Below are 20,526 nucleotides of genomic sequence, written 5' to 3' on the forward strand. Positions count from 1 at the left end.
GAAAAAAAATAATAATTGAGGGGAAATAAGATATGTAAATTGTGAATAAAAGTATATATTAAAAATAAGTTTAGGTATAGGAAAAAAGAGGAATCAATCAGAGAAAAAAAATTATTTAAATAAAAATTTAAATAATTGAACAAGAGTGAAGAATTGTAAGTGCTGGGAGTTACATCCGGATTATCAATTTACTCATTCTTTTCTTTAAATATTGCAAAAAAAGAAAAAGGGAGAGCCAAAAATATCAGTCTTTGAAAGTCTTTTTCATATAAAATTCTTTTGATTTTATTTTTGTGTATGTGTATTTGCAACTTTTAATTGAAATGAACGATAGAAGATACTTTCAAGGCTCTAAGAGAGGAGAGCTGCACGAATTAAAGGAGGAATTACACTCATCAAGTAAGGAAAAAAAGAAAGAAGCAGTGAAAAAAGTTATTGCAGCAATGACAGTAGGGAAAGATGTTTCTTCCCTTTTTCCAGATGTTTTAAATTGTATGCAAACTGGTTGTATTGAACTAAAGAAATTAGTATATCTATATATAATAAACTATGCTAAGGTACAGCCAGAGTTGGCTATTTTAGCTGTAAATACCTTTTTCAAAGATTCTATGGATTCAAATCCTTTAATTAGAGCATTGGCTATTCGAACCATGGGGTATATTAGACTTGAACAAATTACAGAGTATTTAGTTGAGCCTTTAAGAAGATCATGTAGTGATCCTGATCCATACGTTAGAAAAACTGCAGCAATTTGTATTGCAAAGTTATATGATATTTCTCCTACTTTAATGGAAGAACAGGGATTCTTTTCCTTGTTGAAGGATATGCTCAAGGATCAAAGTGCAATGGTTGTAGCTAATACTGTTGCAAGCTTATTAGAAATTTATGAAACTAGTATAAGTAAGGGTCATCAACTTGAATCTTTACAATCTATAAAAGACGATAAACAAGACCAAGGAATGACTGAAGATCAGAAATTCTACAAATTGACTTTTAATGAGGTAGAAAAACACCAAATCCTACAAGCCTTGAATGAATGTACAGAATGGGGGCAGATTTATATACTAAATGTAGTAGCAGAGTGGAAGGTATCAACTGAAAAAGAAAGTGAACAAATCATCGATAGATTAACTTCTAGACTATCTCATGCAAATCCTGCAGTAGTTCTTTCAACTGTTAGAGCTGTTTTGAATCTACTGAAAAATTTGGAAAATGATGATTATATTACAGGTACCCTACGTAAATTAAGACCACCGATTGTTACATTACTTACAACTTCACCTCCTGAAGTACAATATGTTGTTTTGAGGAATGTTCAGTTAATTGTACAATCATATCCTGCCTTTTTTGAAACAGAAATGAAGCTTTTCTATTGTAAATATAATGATCCTGCCTATATTAAGATTGAAAAGCTTAATTTATTATATAGAATGGCATCTATTGATACTGCAAATAATTTATTAAAAGAACTAAAAGAGTATAGTACCGATACGAATATAGAATTCTCAAGAAATTCTATTAAAATTATTGCATTAATATCTATAAAATTCAAAGAAACTGCCTCTAATTGTTTTCAAATCCTAGCAGAACTTATCACAAATTCTCATCAGGACCATATAATTCAAGAAGGAATTATCTCTTTAAGAGATATTTTGAGATCCTATCCACAATTATCGTCAAATGTAATTCCCATACTAATGGAAGTATCAGAATCTATTGTTGAGCCTGAATCAAGATCTGCTTTTGTTTGGATTATTGGAGAAGTTTATGAGTTTGTTCAAGTAACAAAACCAAGTACAAAAAATGAAACTTTGAATGATTTTCTCCGTTATTTTGTTGATATATTTATTGAAGAATCAGTCTCCGTTCAACTTCAGATACTTACAACCATAGTAAAATGCTTTCTTAAAGCTCCAATTCATAATCAACAACTTGTTACTGATATTTTTAGACTTGCAACTACTAATGCAGAAAATCCTGATGTTAGAGACAGAGCCTTGATATACTGGAGACTTCTCTCAACCAATCCTGAGGAAACTAGAAAAGTTGTTCTTTCTCAAAAGACTGTATTATCTTCAAAAAGCTTTGATATTGAACCAAAACTTCTTGAAAAGCTTATGGGAGATCTTGGAATGATTTCCTCAGTATATCATAAACCTCCAAGTTGTTTTATTGATATTAGTAAGAATAATATAGTTCAAAATCAACTTCAAGCTTCTTCTGAATCTCAAAATCATTCAGCTTTAATTTCATCATCAGATTCCAATATCGATACACTTCCTTATAATATTGATTCTGGTTTTTCTGTTAGTTACTCAAATACTAACGAGCTAATAAATATTGATGATCTTATTTCTTATTCTACTCCTGTATCAAATATTAACAGTAACAAAATATCAAGTTCTCAAGATATGAATTCGTCAAATCAAGTTCAAAGTTCTGAGCTTTTAGATTTTGGTCTCCCTGCTTCTAATATAAGCTTATTCAAAAGTAATACTCAGGGAGACAATAATCAAACAGGAGATGTGAACTCACAGCCATCTGGTAGCAATGTTGTTACATCTGTTGATCTGTTATCTCTCTAAAAAGTAATAACTTTATAAACTTCAAGTTATATCTAACTAGAATATCATTAAAGTACAACATTTAAAATAGTCAATAGAAAAAAAAAGTTAAGGAGGTTTGATAATTTTCTTTTATATAATCCCAATGTCTTTTGATTAAAATTTGTGTATTTTTTTATAATAAAATACAAATTCACTTTTGTATTACTCCAATTTGAGCAATAATTCTTAATTTGAAGTGTTTGATATTAAGTTAAAATAAAAAAGGATTAGCAATAAATCTTTGGATTACTTTCTTGACAAAATTGTAGAAATCCTTATATTACTTCTCCTTATTACTTGTATTATTTGCATTTTCAAAATTATTATTATTATTATCTAAACCAATAGAAGACATAAAATCTCTCACATCATCTATTGTTATGGTATTTTTATTTTGGTCATCACTCATTCTGCTTCTTAAAAATGATATAAACTTATCAGCAAATTCTCTATAACCTTGAGCTAAATGTATCTTCTTTTCATGAGGTAATGAATTAAATATATTTGCAAAACCATTAATTCCGTTTGCTCCTGATTCACCAGATTCACTCTCATCTGAGCCACTAAATCCAAAAATATCTCCTTCGAGTATTTCCTGAATAGTAATTGTTTTGTCATCTTCAGAATCTTCTATTGTATCTTCGTTTACATTGTCCAAGATTTCATCGCTTTCTTTAATATTTTCAATCTCATCCTTATTCTTGCAATATCTCAAAGAAATTCCATTATAATTTAAATGGGTTATTCTTTCTTTACTTTCAAAAACTACTCTAGTATTATCTGACTTAAATTCATCTCTTTCTTCATATTTGAGCTGTTAAATTAAAAGAAGTTAATTTGTTTGTTTTAATTGGATTTAATTAAAAGATTCTTTTGAAAGTACAAATCAAGCCTTATCTTTCTAATCAAACCAAAGACTTGACTTGAATTGACTTATCAAATATATTAACTTAACTTACCATATAAACTCTTCTACCTTTTGAATCCCTTTCCTCATTTTCTGTCATTAATATTCTCCCTGGCCACCACACAATTTCCTCTTTTTCTAATAATTCTTTAGAATTATCATGATCACAAAATTCGGTACCTATTATCCACTTTAAAAGTGATATTTAAATACAGAATTTTAATGTTTTAGGAAAAAAAATTGGTTAACTTACTCTTACAAAGATTGTTTGGCCAATATTTATTCCATAGGAAGCCTTTAAGATTGCAATATCACAAAAATCTCTAATTTGATTACTCATTATAGCATTAATTAATGAAAAAGATATAGGTTCATACTATACTTGCTATTAATACAAACGCTTGGATTAAGCAATATATTCAAACAAATAATAGAATATTACGTATTTTGACCTCTTGTTATCTTTTCTTAATTAAATATTCGAAAGATTTTACTAAAATAAGAAAGTTCACTTTTTTTTGAGTTACTTTTTATTATTTTTTAATAAATTATTAATTAGTCCTTAATTTTCCCTCATTTACCTATTTACCGGAATTTTCTATTCCAGAATTTAATATACTAAGACGTTATAAAACTTTATTTAGAAAAAGTTTTGTGGGAATTCAAATCCAATCCGTATATAATAAAAATAAAAATTGCTAGTATTCTCAATATCTTCCATTTTTAATTGTTTCCAGGAAAATACTGTAACATGTGAGTTTATTTATAGCTATATTTTGATTAATTTAAATATATCTATACGTAGATACACTAATGTTTAAAGTTAGAGTTATCAATATTGATATTTACTTAATTTAGAAAATCAGAAAGAATTTTTATCTGCTCCTTTTTGAAATTTAAAGTTTTTTAAATCTCCTACTTCCCCTCGATTAAATCTTTAATTTTGCATTAATATTATTGGGTACCCTCCATTTAGGCGCCAAATGATTTATCTAATATAATTAATGGCCGAGTTGGAAAAAAAAATAAAAAGATTTAAGGAATACAAAGAAAAAATAATAAAAAGCAAATAGAGAATAAGATTTATTAAAAGGGTTGAAATTGGTGGATTTAGATTACTGAGGGAATTGGTATAGATTTGATAGGTTTAGAGTAAAGAGCAGAGTAAAAGAAAAGAAGAAATTAAATGGAGTCTAATTTATATGTTTCTAGACAGAGAGGAGATGAGACAAATCATATATTAGTTAGAGAATATCAAACATGCCTATCTGGTTATCCTGATACGAGACAACATGGAAGTTTTGAGAATTTATCAAGACCATATACTCCATTGAGGGATATAACAGGCAGTATATTTGGAGGATTAGTACGTGAATCAAGAGTAAGATCAGTGAATGAATCTAACGATTTTAATAGAATTAGGAACTCTATGGTAGAAAGATTAAATAGAGAGAGTATAAGAGGTCCAGAAAGTCGGTTTTTTGGGTTTGACTCAAATAATAGAAATACGTCCTATTATAATAGTCATGAAAATGACATAAGGGCATTTAATAGGTCAATGTCTATGAGCAGTCCAAATTTAGATATTGGCTTTGCTTCATTATCTAGAAATAGTTCTAATGAAGCAATTGAGAATAATAGTAGCTTTTTGAATAGAAGTAGAAGTTTTGCTGATAGAATTATGGAGCAGTTTGATATTGTAGAAAGGGAACATAATCAATTAGCTGAAAGAATTCATAGAAGTCAATCAATTTATGAGCAGATTCAGAGGAATGGAGCTGAAATTGATCAACTTTTTGATAATTTATCATATAGAATGCAAAGAAGACATACTCAAAGAGAAAATTCTACTGGTAATAATTTTCAATCTAGAAATACAAGATATGGTGGGTCTGTAATAGATTGTAGTAGAAATGGCCACATTAATCATAGATTTAGTAACAGACCAAGATTCGTATCTATGCAAGATGTCCATAATCATTTTCGTGATAATCTATTGGCTACTGAAGAACATGAAGAAGAGGAAGATTATGATGATCAAGATAATGATGTCATTGAAATTATTCAGGTTGATGATGATGAAATTTCCGATATTATATCCAGAAGAAATGCAGATATTAGAAATAGATCACTAATTATTACTCAAGAGGAAATCATTATGGAAGAAAGTAATGATCCTGAAGATTCTGAGGATGAACATGAACAAAATCATGGCCAAGAATATGATCAATATCATGAAGATGAAGAAATGCATAATGATGGTAATATAACAAGAGTATTAAATAGGCTTAGAGATAGAATTTCTCAAAATCAAGAAGAAGATGTTTCTGGGGTGCCTATCAATATTCAAAATGCATTACCAGTATCAAAATTTGATTTATCAAGATCTCAGAATTTGGATGATGATAAGAAAATGTGTTTAATTTGTTTGGATGAGTTTAAGGACCAGCAAGAAATTCTATGGCTTCCATGTACTCATTGTTTCTGCAGAAATTGTATTACTTCTTGGTTTGAAAGAGGAACAGTATGTCCTATTTGCAAGGATGATTTATTGGCTCATTTTAATTATTAGATCAAAGCAAAAAAAAAAGAGAGAAATAGAATAAGTTAGATATATAATTAATTCGATTAGGTTAAACTAATTAGATAAGTGTAATTTATTTTAATTAATTATTCAATTCATTCTTTTGTTAGTATTTTCTTTTAAATTAGGGAATCATCAAGCCTTTACTCAAAACCTTTAATTTTGAAAGGTATATTCTTCACAAGAAAGTTCTTCAAAGTCAAAGCATCAATTAAGAGCGATATCCAAATATCTGAACCAAATATATTTATAGTCTCATAATAAATTTCTTTGTTTTGCTCGAATTTACTACAATTCGGAGAAATTAAAGCTCCTTTAAATGTTTGAATAATTCTTGATGATACTAACTTCCGAATAATAATCTTAATAGATACTGTATCCAAATATTCTATATATGAATACCCTACTAATGATAGAATTGTAAGCATTCTTTTTTCAATCTTTAATAAAGAAACAGAATTCTCATAAGCTGAATTATCAGAATAAGATAATTCAATTTCATCATCAAAGCCTACAGTCCCATCATCTTTCTCTTCAAGTTCCATTTTATGTTTGAATTCAAGCTCCAAAATTAATGAGGCCAAAAATACTTTATATGACAAAGGAAGAGTTTCAACTAAATTAATTGATACATTATTTAATAAAACTTCTCTACATGCAGCTTGTACATGTGGAATTTGAACTTGAAGCTTCTTGTTAGATTTGTTACTTTTATCTATTTTGGAATTTTTGGCTTGCTCAAATTCTTGTTTACAAATTTCCCAAGCTCTATGAAGGACTTGGAGTGCTCTCCTAACATCAGAAGATTGTTGAGCAATTCTCCTAGCACAGAACTCAACAGCTTTATGACAAAATACGGACTCAAGATCTTCTTGTAAAGTTTCAATATTCTTATTTTTGTTTTTATTTCTAATTCTAGGACTTAACCTTCTTCCTTGATCATTTTTATCGCAAGTTTCAATATTAATATCAGGTAAGCCAGGAGAAAAATACTTAACTCTATCATTTAAAATAGTGATCATATCTTCAACAGAAAATGGAGTAAAATTGACTCTTGCATAACCACATCTGGATGTACATCTTGGTATAAGTCTTTCAGGAAGATCCATTGTATTAGCAATTGCTATTATGATTAACTTTGTATTTTTTTGGAATGGCCAATCAATTAAAGTATAGAGTAAAGAATTGTTAGATCCTTCCATAGTAGAATGTGAAGTTCCATTTTTTTGAAGCCAGTCAATTTCATCAATAACAAGAATAGTAATTGGGCTCCCTTTAGCCTTTAAATACTTGTCTAAAGATGTATAACATGCTTCTTTATTTGGAGCCCATGTATTAGCTCCATTAAGTTTTTGAAGAAAAGTTCTGTAAAAATGATCAGGACTACTTAAATGAAGAGCATTAATATAACAAACAGAAATTTTACTTTGATTTTTATTACTCAAATTCATTTCTGTCTCAAGCATATCCAATGTATTTAATACTGTTGCAGTTTTACCAGTACCTGGCAAACCTGCAATAAATAAAACTCCACCTCCTTCATTTAAAATGGAAGTTTTAAGTACAAGTGTGATTTCTTCATGCTCCTTTTCTCTACAAGGTAGAACTTTTTTTGGACGTTTTGACCAATGTAAATCTGATATTTCTTTGCTTCCAGTAGTTCCTTGTATTCCATCAAGAGAATCGCCACTTAATTGTGTTCTATTTGATCCAGAACTCATTGAGAGTTGCTTTAAAGCCATATAATTTGTATAATATCCATAGTAACTACTACATCTTGAAAGTAAATATGATAAATTTCTTCTTTCACTAATTGGGACTATTGTACCAGTATCAGTTAAAACAAGATACAATGCTAAATAGTTATCAGAAACTTCTACAGAATAAGAAGGAAGATCATCATTAAACTCCTTTATGTACTCAATTAATCTCTCATCATGATATTTACAAGAGACAAAACTTTCTTCTCCTTTGTGAAGAGTTTCTGGATCACATTTCTGAGGGCCAGAATATATTTCCAAACAATCTTTAGTCCATTTCAAATAATCTTTTTTGATATTCCAAATACGAATCATCCTTTTAATTACACTAGCTTCTAAAACTTCACATTTATCGCTTTCAAGGAACTCTTCTTCAAATGTGAACAAATTATCTGGCAATTTAGATTTATCAATAATTTTACCTAAATCAAGCAAGTCGTGTTCAGAGTAAAACCATCTTAACTCCACCCCTTGTAAATCTTCTTCAGGATCATATAGAAAAGCCGTAATTTGTGCTGGTCTTTCATCTCCATTTGATAAACAAACCATTACGTGGTCTCCAATAGTGAACACATCTTTTTCTTCTTTGCTTTCTATTATAAGATGTGTATATAAGTGATATCCTTGGGAAGTTACTATTGGAGATTTCATCATTTCAGTATTTCCCTCAAATTTATCCAAATGATTTGAAATTTCAAAACTCTCTAATTTAACATTCTTCCCTTTACGTCCTCTCTTATTCTTTATTTCAAATACTTCCATATCTTTTTCAACTTTTCTTTTTTTTCCATTTGAATACTTTGAATAATTATCTGTTGCCAAACCATAAGAAATGGTTAGATATTCAATATTAAAGAAGTACCTTTTTTCATTTTTTCTTCTTCCTCTTTTCAAAATACTCTTGCTTTCCACCAATTTTGAGGATTGGAGCTTAGACCCCGTGCTCTGCCTAAGTTCAAAGCTTGTAATTCTTCTATCTACTATAGCCATTTTTCTTGACAAAATCTCACTAGATTTTTTCCCCTAATCAATCAAACTTTGTATAGTTATTGAAAATAATCCATCTAATCTAATATATTCTTACTTTTTTTAAATACTTTTTACTCAATTACTATATTTTTGTTTAAATCAATAACATAAGTTAAAATATCACAAATTTGTTCTTAGAAAAAATATCAAGTACTCTGGTAGAACTGTTTAAGATGAATTTATATTAAAATAATCTCCACTTTTCTTTATAACTTAACAAAATATTAATTATTATTTGTTTTTTTTTAATTATTATTTTCAGAAAAAAAATAGTTACTAAAGAGGGGCGAAAAGTGGGGAAACATTACAAAATGTCAACTTGTACTTTTTAAGCTTCAAGAAATATATAGTAATATTAATAATAATAATTTTTTAAATTAGGCCTACTCTTCTCATAGAATAATAATATATAAAAAATAATTAATTTATGATTTTTTCACTTTGAAGATTTATAAATAAATTTTCTACATAAATGAAGAAGAAATTAACTAAATTCATTTTAAAAACGGGAATAATTACCAAAAATTCTATTCTTTACAATATTTGTATGTACCTTAAAAATAAAAATAAATGCATGAATTTAGATAATTATAGGTCTATTGAACTTGCTTGTTTTAATTATTCTTATACAGATATTTTTGCTTCCTTAATATCCCACAATTATTGCCATTTTACTAATATTTTCGGTTAAAGTTATAAAGCAAAAGGCGGGAAATGTGCCCGCCGAGTGTGTATTGGTGCATTATTTGCACAGGAAAAATACACATGGGGAATAAGAGATGATAAATAGAAAACAAAAAAGATAAATGTAATATACGGATATACGAATATATATATACATATATATGTATAAATTTATATATTTATATATGAATTAAGAATTTTAATTATAAGGATCGTCAGCACAAGAATTGTTGCAAAACTGATATTAAAGACACGATTAATTTTGAATAAGAGAATTGATAAGAAAGTGAGTATACAAAAACAGAAGGAAAAGTGTCTGAGAAATAAATTAAATATATAAGAATATATGAAGCTGGTTAAAATTGAGTTGCATTTTTCTGCGTATTCTTAACTTTGAAAGATAGAGAAATTTGAACTATTTTTAATAAGCTGGGTGCATTCATAGAATTGGCTTTATTTTTATCATGCAATATCTGTATTTTTTATAATTAAAAAAAGGATTAATAAAATATTAAGAAAAATATAAAGTAAACAAAGTAAACCGATTATTTTAAGCAAAAATAAACAGGAATATAAAATGGGAACAAAAATTAAGAATCCACAAAAGACTTTGAAATGTTGCTTCGAGTGGTTTAAGACATTTAAAATAATGGAAAGTGATGGTGTTGTTTGTAATGATGTTTTTGATGTATTAACCCCAAGCAATTTAATATTATTTATTCAGGAATTATCTCCAATGTTTTTTGCCGACTATTCTTTAACAGAAGAACATAATAAAGAAATAGCGAAAGGGCTACATTTCTTAATGGACAGTATCAATGACTATATGGACGGTAGATTTTGTGATGAAATTGACGCTTTAGATTATGATTTGATTGCTTCTGCAATTGAAAAAAAAGGTAAGGTGCAAGATGATATTTTATGTGAAATATGCAGAGTATGTGGATTTGTTATAGTATTTGCAGTAGAAAGTGAGTATAATGAGGATGTCATTAGTAATATGATGATCTTAAGTGAAGATGCCCAAATAGAGTTGCAACATATGATTCAAGTTACTGGAGAATTTGCTGAGGAAGAAGAAGAGGAAGAACCAGAGGAAGAGGTTGGTGATCGATCCGTTTTGGGAGGAGGACAAGTAGGAATAAGTTTGGCTCATGCTGATGAATTGGAGAGAAGAATAGAAACTTTGGAAAGACAACTTAAATCTGAGCAAAAAGCCAGACAAACAGCAGAGGATGCATTAAAAAAAGCCTCAGCAAAACCAAAGTCTGCAATTGAAGAGACTGAAAAGCTTGAAAATGAAGTATGGAATCTGCAAAATGAAAAAACACAACTAATAAAAGAAAAAAAAGAATTAGAAACTAAATTAAAAGGAGATATTAAGGACCTTCAATCTGAAATTGATTTATATAAGACAGAAGCTGGAAAAGTCGAAGGATTAGAACAACAAATTAAAAAGCTTAAAGAAAAAGTAGATAGCCTTTTGGACTTAAAAAGACAGAATGAGAAGCTAATCAAGCAATTAGAGGAATTAGAAGAAAATGGTGGTGGTGGTGGAGGAGGAGATGGAGGAGATTCTGAAGGAAATAAGAAATCATCACAGTTACTTAAAGACCGAATTTCTGATTTAGAAGAAGAGCTTGAGAAAAATGAAAATGAAAAGGATGAATTAAATGAACAATTAACTAAAGTTAAACAACAATATGAAAAGCTTCAAAAAGAGCTTAAAATTAAGCAAGACCAAGTTAAAGTTTTAGTTAAGCTTTTAGATGAAAATGGAGTGTCTATTGCAGGGAAGGTTGACATTAACTTAGGAGAAGCTGAATCATTTCCTACACCTGGAACAGAAAGCTTTTATATTACTCAACTTTCAATTTTGACAGAACAATTAAATATGCAAAAGCAACTACTTTTAAGCGAACAAAAACGCATACAATTATTAGAATCACAAGGGTTGAAAACAAATAGTGGAGATGAGTCAACTCATGCTGATGGAGCTTCAGGAAGTGATTTTGCTACAATCAATACCTTAAAGCAGCAAATCATGATTAGAGAACAAGAAGCTGAACTTCACCTTTCTGCTAAAAAAGAGATTGAGAAAAGAACTCAAATGGAACTTAAATTATTGTCTACATGCTTGCATGATATGGCACTTAGATATCATCAATGTAAATCTATTATCAAGCAACTTGATGAGGAGCTTTCATCTTTAAAGCAAAAATGCCAAATATCTATTAATACTGTTGAACAAGAATCTGCTGCTTTTAATAAAGATAATGTTGGTAATTTGAATCAAGTTCCGAATAATGAATATATTAATTAAAACAATTTTTTTTGTCATTTAACTTCAAGCCTAATTTCATTGCTCTTGTATTAATTATTAATACATAAAATCGCATATACAGAATTTTAATATTAATGGTTTAATCATCTTATTGATATTTTTATAATTAATATTTAGCCTAATTATAGTTCATAAAAAGTTTGATTTATTCTCTTTTTTTCTTTTTTAAAAAATTGTATTTGTTTCTTTCCTAAACTGTTTTTTTAAATAATTAATATATAAAAATTAATAATATTAACATGATAGTATTAAAGGGATTGTTTCAGAACAGTTATGTAAAAACCTAATTTGAACAATCAAATAATTTCTCTCAGAAGCTACAATTATAAATATTCTAATTTAACCTTTAAGCTAAAAATAATCTAATTTTCACGATTCCTACATTTAATAACATTCATTATATGAAAAAAACTATAGTAGGAAAAAAATTTGTTTCTATTACGTGTAATTCAAAATATTAAAGTACACACAAATGTAAATTGTATTAAACAATTGGTATTGAGATATTTAGTTGTTATTTACGTTTCAATAGAAGCTTTGTGAATTCATTAAGTTTACCCACAAATTGATAATAAATGTTAAGGGTATTGAGTTTTCAAGAAAATTTAGATTTATGAATTAATGTGATTTAGAAATAATGCTTCAAATTAACTACAGTAATTTATTTCATTATCTTAATGATTAATTATAAATACTATTATGCAAAAAAAAAAACGGATTGATACGATCCCCCTCAAAAACCACTTGTTTCATTATATTGCAATTATTTAATATTCAATTAATGTCTTAATAATAATTTAAAGCTAACGTTGGCGCCCTTAGTAAGATCCAATTACGTAATAAATTAAAAGAATAAATTCAGTAAATAATTTACAGAAATATATATAAACATAATATATTTATATATATATATATATATATATATATATATATATATATACATAAATATATTTCCTGTTAATAGGAACACACAAATGTTGTGTTTCTAACACAACCCACAAGCAATTGATTTTTATAAACTTGAATTAATGGTTAAAAGATGGGTTCGATCGATTTATCACCAGGTTCCAGCTTTAGAAGTGGATCTTCAATCACATACACAATTTTTTTGTTCGTAAATCCAACTTCTGGAGGCAATAAAGCATCAGTCTTCACAAAATCTGGGATGGATATGTTCAGGATTTCCAATCCCGTTTCTGCAAGTGTGCATATATATGATATTCGGCAAGGGGAGACGGGAAAAAAAGAGGGTTTTCTGAAAGTGAAGGAGACCGCAAATAGTATGGGTGACAATTCAATTCCTTTATACATTATTGCAGCCGGTGGAGATGGTACAGTTATGTGGTGTGTAGATGAATTAGAAAAGACCAGTGTTGATTTCGACAAATTAGTTATAGGTGTAATACCTTTCGGAACGGGGAATGACTTTTCAAGAGCACTAAATTGGATGACAATTTTGGATAATCCATTTGATAATGGATTACACAGATTTAGACAACTAATTAGCGATTGGATTAATGCAGACATAATTGAACATGATATTTGGTCAGTTAAAGCTGTAGTGGATAGCTATGGTTGTTTTTATAAAGTTGATTCTTATTCTAGAAAGAAAAAAGTTGTTAATAAGCAGGGTAGAGCAAATGCAAGACAAAGTAATCATGAATTCTCTAGAGGTATTGATAGAGGATCCAACACTATTGCTACTGAATTGACTTTTAGAATGTCCAACTACTTCAGTGTAGGAGTAGAATCAAGAATTGGTATAGGATTTGACAGATATCGAACCAAGAACGCAGTCCTGAACAAAATGAGATATGCGCTTGAAGGAGTTAAGAATACATTCCGTCATACAACTCCTGTATACGATATAATTGATAAATGCACAGTAAATACAACTTGTAACAAGGAAGATTCTGATTTAATTGTTTCATCAGAAAAAGTGTTATTTGTGACTGATCAGAATGCTAAATTTAAGAGTAATTCATGCACATGCTCTAAAGGAGGTTATGAGTTTGTTGATACTCAAAATTCTATTTCCGAGCATAACCGCCAGTCTACCGGACATTATCAGAACTCCGTAGAAAATCCGTCGCCAACTCTAATGCCTTGCGCTTCTTTAATATTCATTAACATTCCTTCATTTGCCTCTGGGAATGATATTTGGCGGTATTGTAAAGGGAACTGTGGAATAAAGTTTAAATCGAGACGCGATTCTATTGAAAATATGCTTTTCGAACAACAGAAAATGGGCGATGAGATTATTGAATGCGTATCGTTTCCTTCAGCTGTGGCAATTGGACTCGAGATCGCTATTAAGGGTATGGGGAGAAGAGTTTTTCAAAACAAAGGGCCTGTTAGACTTCATTTTAAGCAGAAGAACTCCCTTGCCACTGGTAGAAAGGTTTACTTCCAAGTAGATGGAGAGTTTCTAATCGCCTACCATCCTTTATACTTTGACGTTTCTCATTCTCGTAAGATTAAAGTTTTACAAGGAAAAACTGACAGAACCTTACACTCTGCAACTCTTTTTAACAATTTCAAATCCAATTAGTCTAATTTGGAATTTTTAAACAGCATTTTTTCACAGCTTTAAGATATTGACAAAAGTACTATAATTTCTTGCGCAGTGTAACACTGTAACGATGCAATATTAAAATAGTACATATTTTATTTTTAATTATTTTGCTTTAAGGCTTCGTCATAGGCCTAGATATAACGTCTTTTGAACTTTGATTAGACATTTATAACTATTAATTACTAATTGTTAATATTTTTAAAAACCTTTTTCTCTTTAATAATGCTGGTAATAACATACTTAGTAATACAACAAATCTGAATTTTGGTCTCTTTGGCAGTATTGACGCACTTCAACTCTTCGATATTAATTTATTAATATTACATTTTAAGCCATTTTGGCATAAATCAATCAATTTACATGCATGTTCTGGCGCCATGTCAATTTAATAGTAAAAGTTGGAATTAAAGAAAATAATTACTTAATAGGCAAATATGATGGGATATTGAAATAAATAAACTTAGGAATTTAAGAGAATTTTGGGGGTAAAAGTAGTAATTGGAGCTTTTTTTTTAAGAAACAAGTTGCTAATAATTGATAAATTAAATTTAATACTAGCTATTTATTCTTTGATTTTTGTTTTTTAAAAGCTTGGGAACATTTTCGTCATAGTTTTTACTACGGAATAATTCCCCAAATTTCTAAAGGAATTATCTTCATTTATATCATTTAAGTTGCTATAACGATTAATAGTTTGAGTTTGTTGAGCTTCAATTCCATTCTTTTGAAAGCAATATTTCAAGTCTTTATTTGAATATGATTCATCTAACTCATCTCTTTGTTTAATTTCCTTCTGATTTTTCTTCCTAATTGGACTAGGATCTTGAATGAAGTCAAATTTGGAACTTTCCAGAATATTAAGTCTTTTCTTTACGAACTCATAAAATTCTATGTCCGACTTTATACGCTGATAAAAAGGAGAAGAGTTAAATCTTTCAATAATACTGATAATATTATTAAAGAATGATTTGCCTATTTGTTTTGCAATAAAAGAGGGAACAGCTTTTGGCACAAAATTTGGAATAGGCATATTTGATTTGGATAGGAATGAAATTCTTGTTTGAGATGGACAGTTTGGCACAGATTGAATGACAAAACATAAAGAGAGTATATCAAGCTTTGAAGCATTAGACTGGGCTTCTTTGACCTTAATTCCACAAACTGAATCAGCTTTATCTGGCAGGGAAACTGCAGTAATAATAATGCAGGGCTCAGAGTCCTCTTCTTCTTGCCTGCTAACATCAATAGCTACACAATATAACGAACACTGGCAAAGACCAATAGGCCAAGGCATATTTGAATAATGACGAACAAGTTGATTATATAATCCAATATATGCCAAACATTCTGAACTTGTAACAAATGGAGCCCATTTAAGGTGTAAATCGCATTCATTTACAATACTGACCACATTTATTGGATTAGTATTTACGATATTATCACATAGTATTAGAAATTCTGATTCATTACCCATAGTCCACCACATCCCCAGGTTAGAATCACCAAGTGAATTCCATTCAGAATTTGAAATTTCTGCTTTGATCGATTTTTCGTCCAAATTACGGTAAAACTGTTCTTCACATTTATTATTTAGATGCTTTTTCTTATATTTAAGAGCTAATACTAAATCTGTATAGCTTGTTGAGCACTTATATAATGCAAATCTTAATCTGTGGATTTGTGGATTAGTAACCAATTTAGTGATAAATTCACAAAGCCTGGAATCCTGCTCTAAACCTAAACACTTGACTTCTGTTGGGAACTTTAAGTACTCTAATGCAATGTTACGGTCACTAATTGATGAGAATTTATTGTTACTTGTTGGGAAACAGTTTTGTGAAAATATTATACACGGAAAATCTTCTAATCTAATAAGCTTTGAATTTAAATTTGTTTTTGAAGTTTCCATATTCTCCAAAAAAACACTTTCACGATTTTTACCAGTTTCTTTATTTTCTCCAGATATTTTTGGAAGTAGGGAAAATGATTCCAAGAAAAGTTTGCCTTTCTTACATCCAATTCCTACTTGAGAAGCCAATTCTGATGTAGATGACTTTGAGTTATTACTAATATTATTTCCGCCATTACTACAACTACTACTTAAATGATATCTCCATTTTCTTGAGCTTCCTGTTCCTGATGAACTATTTAAGTTGGAAGAACTTCCATTTGAAAACTTTATTGGGACTCCATTTCTATTCAAATGAACTGGCTCTATAATTAATTTGTTTTTTGAAGAGTCATTAATATTATTTACTAGATTATTTCTATTTGAACTAAACTTTAAACTCTTTAATGTATTATGAAAAGATGATGTAGATTGAGTATTTGTACTGTTGTTCTGGCTATTGTTTGAAATTGTTTCATTATTACCTGTTTTGTTATTTAAGATAAGATTCATCTCTAAAATAATAGAGTTTCCAATACCTATTCTTTTTTCAATTATTCCAAATAAGAATTCAGAAAGCTCTAAAAACTTGGAATATGCAATGTATGGTAAATTACTCATAAAATTCTTTAGTATATCCTCTAAAAGTAATTCCAAAAGATCAATTTCTTCATCTTTAGTTTCATAATTGATCTCCTCAGTAACACAAAGATTACTCAAGGATTTTGAATGTTCATCAGATTGGAAGTCTATTGAAGTTGTAATTGGAGTAATGTTTGTTGAATTTAACTTCACTTCAAAGTCTTTCCTGGATTGATTATATGGTGATTTAGGTAAGTAAGGACTATTACAGCTTGTTGTTGTTGTCGCCATTAAATTGCCATCCAAATTAAAATTTTCAATATTTTTTGGAATGAAGCAATTATTTCCAGGATTAGGAACTGAAATCTTAAAAGTTTTAAAATTAAGAACATGATCCTTATCTACCCTTTCTTCATTTGTTTGTACAACTTCTTTAGTCTGAAGACTTTGAGATTTTTTTTGAATATTTTCATTTTTCTCACCTTCAGAGATCTCAATATATTTAGATAGTACATCAAACTTTTCTGAATCTATTCCAGTTCCATTAATTAAATTTTCATTAAAAATGTCATTTACATTATGCTTTTCATTCAATTTTCTTCTAGACTCATCCAAAAAAGAAAGGAATCCAAATGCTTTACGAAAAGGCTTCATTTTAAATTGTTAAAAAAAAAAGTTACCTAGATTCCCTCTTTCTTTCCTATTTTCTCCTCTGCAAACTCTATTTCTCAGCTTTTAACACGAATTCTAATGGATCAAAAGAATAAATTAACCTAAAAGTAAAAAATTCCAAGTATCTCTTGTTAATGTAACTCTATAATAATTTATTTACATTTCATATTTAGCCAATCAAAACTTTAGGTAAACGCTTCCTTTTGAACTTAAGCACATATATGTGCTTTGTATACATTTAATTTCGCACTTTACTTTTGGAATACCTCCGAACCTTCTTGAATTTTCTTATTTACTTATAAACGATCTACATGGGCGCAAATACATGTTTGAGGGGCCAGTTTTGGCGGCAATTTAGTCAACCAATTTAATTTTTGGCTTTCTTGTATAAAAAAAGCTGGAAATAGACTGGGAATCTCTTGGTATATTTCTTTTCATAACTTGATTTTTCCTACTTTTAATTAGATTTGAGTAGTTTGGGTTTGGAGACTCTTCATTTTTGGAAGTTTGTTCTTCAGATTCCTTTACTTTCTCTTTTATTGCGTTTAGGCCATGCCTGCCTTCAATACTCATATTTCCGAATTCGTTTCTATGGAGAATCCTAGAAGATGGCCGTCTGATATTTGTTTTTGAATTCGAGGTTATAGAGGAGTTGCTGTGCGCTCTGTTTTCCTGGTTAGTTTGAGATTTTTTATCACCTTCATTAAGCGATCTTGCAGTTTTTTTGTCTTGAATAAGCTTTGAAATATAGGAGAAGGACTCCTCGTTGTTTTCTGTATCGCTAAGAGTTATAGTAGGGTTCGCAATATTAGAAGAATTTGGCGTTGATGAGTTAGGTTTCTTCCCTGTATCTGAAGTATTTAATGCTTGGCTCAGGCTTCTAAGTTTCTCTTTTAAATAATTGCATTCATTTATCGAAGTCGTATTTAAATCATTAAGTTGATAGCATTTAGCTTTCCATTTGCTAGATTTCTCTTTAAGCTGATCATACCTACTTGATAGCTTGATGAATGCATTGGAAAGTATTTTTAATGCTTGAAAAGCGTCTTCTCTTTTTTCTAAACTATCACCTTCAAATGGATTAAATCCTATTAAGTTAGATATCTGATTTGTTTCATCTTCTAGAACTTCAATATTGGTTTGGTCGTCCTTTATTTGACTGTTTATTGTTAAGTCATCTTGAAGCCTTTCTCCCATAAAGTTATTAATAGCATTATTTGATTGTAGAAAAGTATATTTTCGATGTAAATCCGAATATTTTTGGTTCATTTCTCCAAGCTCATGGGTTGTCCTGTTCAAATCTTCACGTAAAATTTCGTTCTTTCTTTCCAAGCTCTCAATCAAGTCCATCTTTACCAATACCTTTGTTTTCTCATCATTAAGCTGTTTACGTAATTCTTCATTTTCTTTTGTTTTTGCTTCGGATTCATCTGTCAATGTTTTTTGTTTTAACCTGCAAGCAATCTGTATACACTCTCCTGTACTTTTAGAATTAACTATATCTTCTTTTTGAGAGCATTGGAATTTCTCCTCTGAATCCTCTAAAACCAAAGTCTCATCTATTGTAATGTTTACTAAATCACAAAGTGTAAATACTGAACATGGAACTCTACATAATGGGCATGTTGGCTCTCCGTTATCACTCAATAAATAGTTCAATCTACCCTGAGCTATATTTGAATTCTTGTTAGAATCACACTTTGATAGCCAAGCATCAATGCATTGTTTGTGGAATACATGTCCGCATACTGTTATTACCGTTAGGTTTCTAGTTAAATATTCTCTACATATTGAACAATCTGGAATTCTTAGCTTTTTAACTTCTTGTGAGTTTTCTTTCTCGTTTCCTTCTTTCTTTATCAGTCTTTTAATAAGGCTAATATCTTCTTTTTCATCAAAGTCCTCTCTCAACTCCTCTTCAAGAAGGGAATTATCCTTAGCTATCCCTAAGCTATCGTCTCTGTAAGTAGATTCAAAAAATTCCCTACCTTGAGATGATTCATTTGAGTGAATACCTGAATAAATGTTTCCACCAATAATTATATTGCTATTACTGTTGTTACCATTATTTCTACTTCTAAATTCGCTTTCATAAAGGGTTTTCGTATTATTCTTAATTGTATTGTAATTACTAATACTGCTGCTACTGGAACTACTAGCACTGCAACTATTGCTAGGATTGCAGTTAGAAGAATTATTTAGAATACCAATAAACCCTGGATGAGTATTTGAATGATTAACACTGACTTTTTTCAGTACTTTTTTAATGCTATTTTTGGAAATCCTATTTATATATTCATTATCTAGTAAAATATTGTCGCTATTCATCTTCTTGGTAGGATAAAAGTAAATTAGAAATTTCAAACCCAATCAAACTTGCTATATTGCTAACCATAACATAAACTAGAAATTTGTTTTAACCTTCAAGATCATAGCCATAATCTATTAGCAAATATTTACTTGAGATATTTAATTATATGTGAATAAATATATATATTTTAAAGTGCTAAAAAAATACTTAAAATAGCTTTAAGGTTGTCTGGTAAGTCTCTTTACATTAATATGAGTTAATTTCCACTAATTTTGCTTTCAACTAAATGTTATTTTAAAAAATAATAAAATATTAGTAATTAGTTTTTATTTACATACATTTTATTATTACTCACAGTATTATCTGACAGCCGCCACACAATACACGTAATAATTAATTAATAGTAATTGAAATACAAAAATAAATAATCATAGTAATTATTATTGTATTAGAAAATAAATAACAACTTGGGAGATTTAGGAAGCTCAGTCTTTAAGTTATTGATATCTGAATTTTAGAAGCTTGAGTCTTAATAGTCCAAATTGAATTCAATAATTACAAAAAATAAAAATATTAAGATTGAT

The 20,526-nt window shown here is 29.1% G+C and overlaps 7 protein-coding genes across 7 annotated transcripts; 4 read left to right on the forward strand and 3 right to left on the reverse strand.

Moving 5' to 3' along the window:
- Nucleotides 1–272: 272 nt before the first annotated feature.
- Nucleotides 273–2,585, forward strand: cgd4_4300 (beta adaptin; the record flags this gene model as incomplete). Its single annotated transcript, XM_625445.1, has 1 exon — nt 273–2,585. A coding segment is annotated over one exon (2,313 nt), but the record flags the coding sequence as incomplete, so codon positions are not given.
- A 2,114-nt stretch (nt 2,586–4,699) lies between these two features.
- Nucleotides 4,700–6,085, forward strand: cgd4_4310 (ring finger domain containing protein; the record flags this gene model as incomplete). The annotated part of the gene is made up of 1 exon (XM_625446.1): nt 4,700–6,085. The coding sequence occupies one exon, from the start codon at nt 4,700–4,702 to the stop codon at nt 6,083–6,085; it is 1,386 nt and encodes a 461-aa protein (XP_625446.1).
- Nucleotides 6,086–6,240: 155 nt separating this feature from the next.
- On the reverse strand, nt 6,241–8,847 carry cgd4_4320 (ORC/CDC6 like AAA+ ATpase; the record flags this gene model as incomplete). Its single annotated transcript, XM_625447.1, has 1 exon — nt 6,241–8,847. The coding sequence occupies one exon, from the start codon at nt 8,845–8,847 to the stop codon at nt 6,241–6,243; it is 2,607 nt and encodes an 868-aa protein (XP_625447.1).
- Nucleotides 8,848–10,147: 1,300 nt separating this feature from the next.
- cgd4_4330 (hypothetical protein) lies at nt 10,148–11,893 on the forward strand (the record flags this gene model as incomplete). Its single annotated transcript, XM_625448.1, has 1 exon — nt 10,148–11,893. The coding sequence occupies one exon, from the start codon at nt 10,148–10,150 to the stop codon at nt 11,891–11,893; it is 1,746 nt and encodes a 581-aa protein (XP_625448.1).
- A 1,060-nt stretch (nt 11,894–12,953) lies between these two features.
- Nucleotides 12,954–14,465, forward strand: cgd4_4340 (diacylglycerol kinase; the record flags this gene model as incomplete). The annotated part of the gene is made up of 1 exon (XM_625449.1): nt 12,954–14,465. One exon carries the CDS (start codon nt 12,954–12,956, stop codon nt 14,463–14,465), a length of 1,512 nt encoding a protein of 503 aa, XP_625449.1.
- Nucleotides 14,466–15,072: 607 nt separating this feature from the next.
- cgd4_4350 (hypothetical protein) lies at nt 15,073–17,613 on the reverse strand (the record flags this gene model as incomplete). Its single annotated transcript, XM_625450.1, has 1 exon — nt 15,073–17,613. The coding sequence occupies one exon, from the start codon at nt 17,611–17,613 to the stop codon at nt 15,073–15,075; it is 2,541 nt and encodes an 846-aa protein (XP_625450.1).
- Nucleotides 17,614–17,985: 372 nt separating this feature from the next.
- Nucleotides 17,986–19,959, reverse strand: cgd4_4360 (ring finger domain containing protein; the record flags this gene model as incomplete). The annotated part of the gene is made up of 1 exon (XM_625451.1): nt 17,986–19,959. One exon carries the CDS (start codon nt 19,957–19,959, stop codon nt 17,986–17,988), a length of 1,974 nt encoding a protein of 657 aa, XP_625451.1.
- Between the last annotated feature and the right edge of the window lie 567 nt (nt 19,960–20,526).

The sequence above is a fragment of the Cryptosporidium parvum genome, chromosome 4 (genome assembly GCF_000165345.1).
Source record: "Cryptosporidium parvum Iowa II chromosome 4, whole genome shotgun sequence".
Classification (NCBI taxonomy): domain Eukaryota; phylum Apicomplexa; class Conoidasida; order Eucoccidiorida; family Cryptosporidiidae; genus Cryptosporidium; species Cryptosporidium parvum.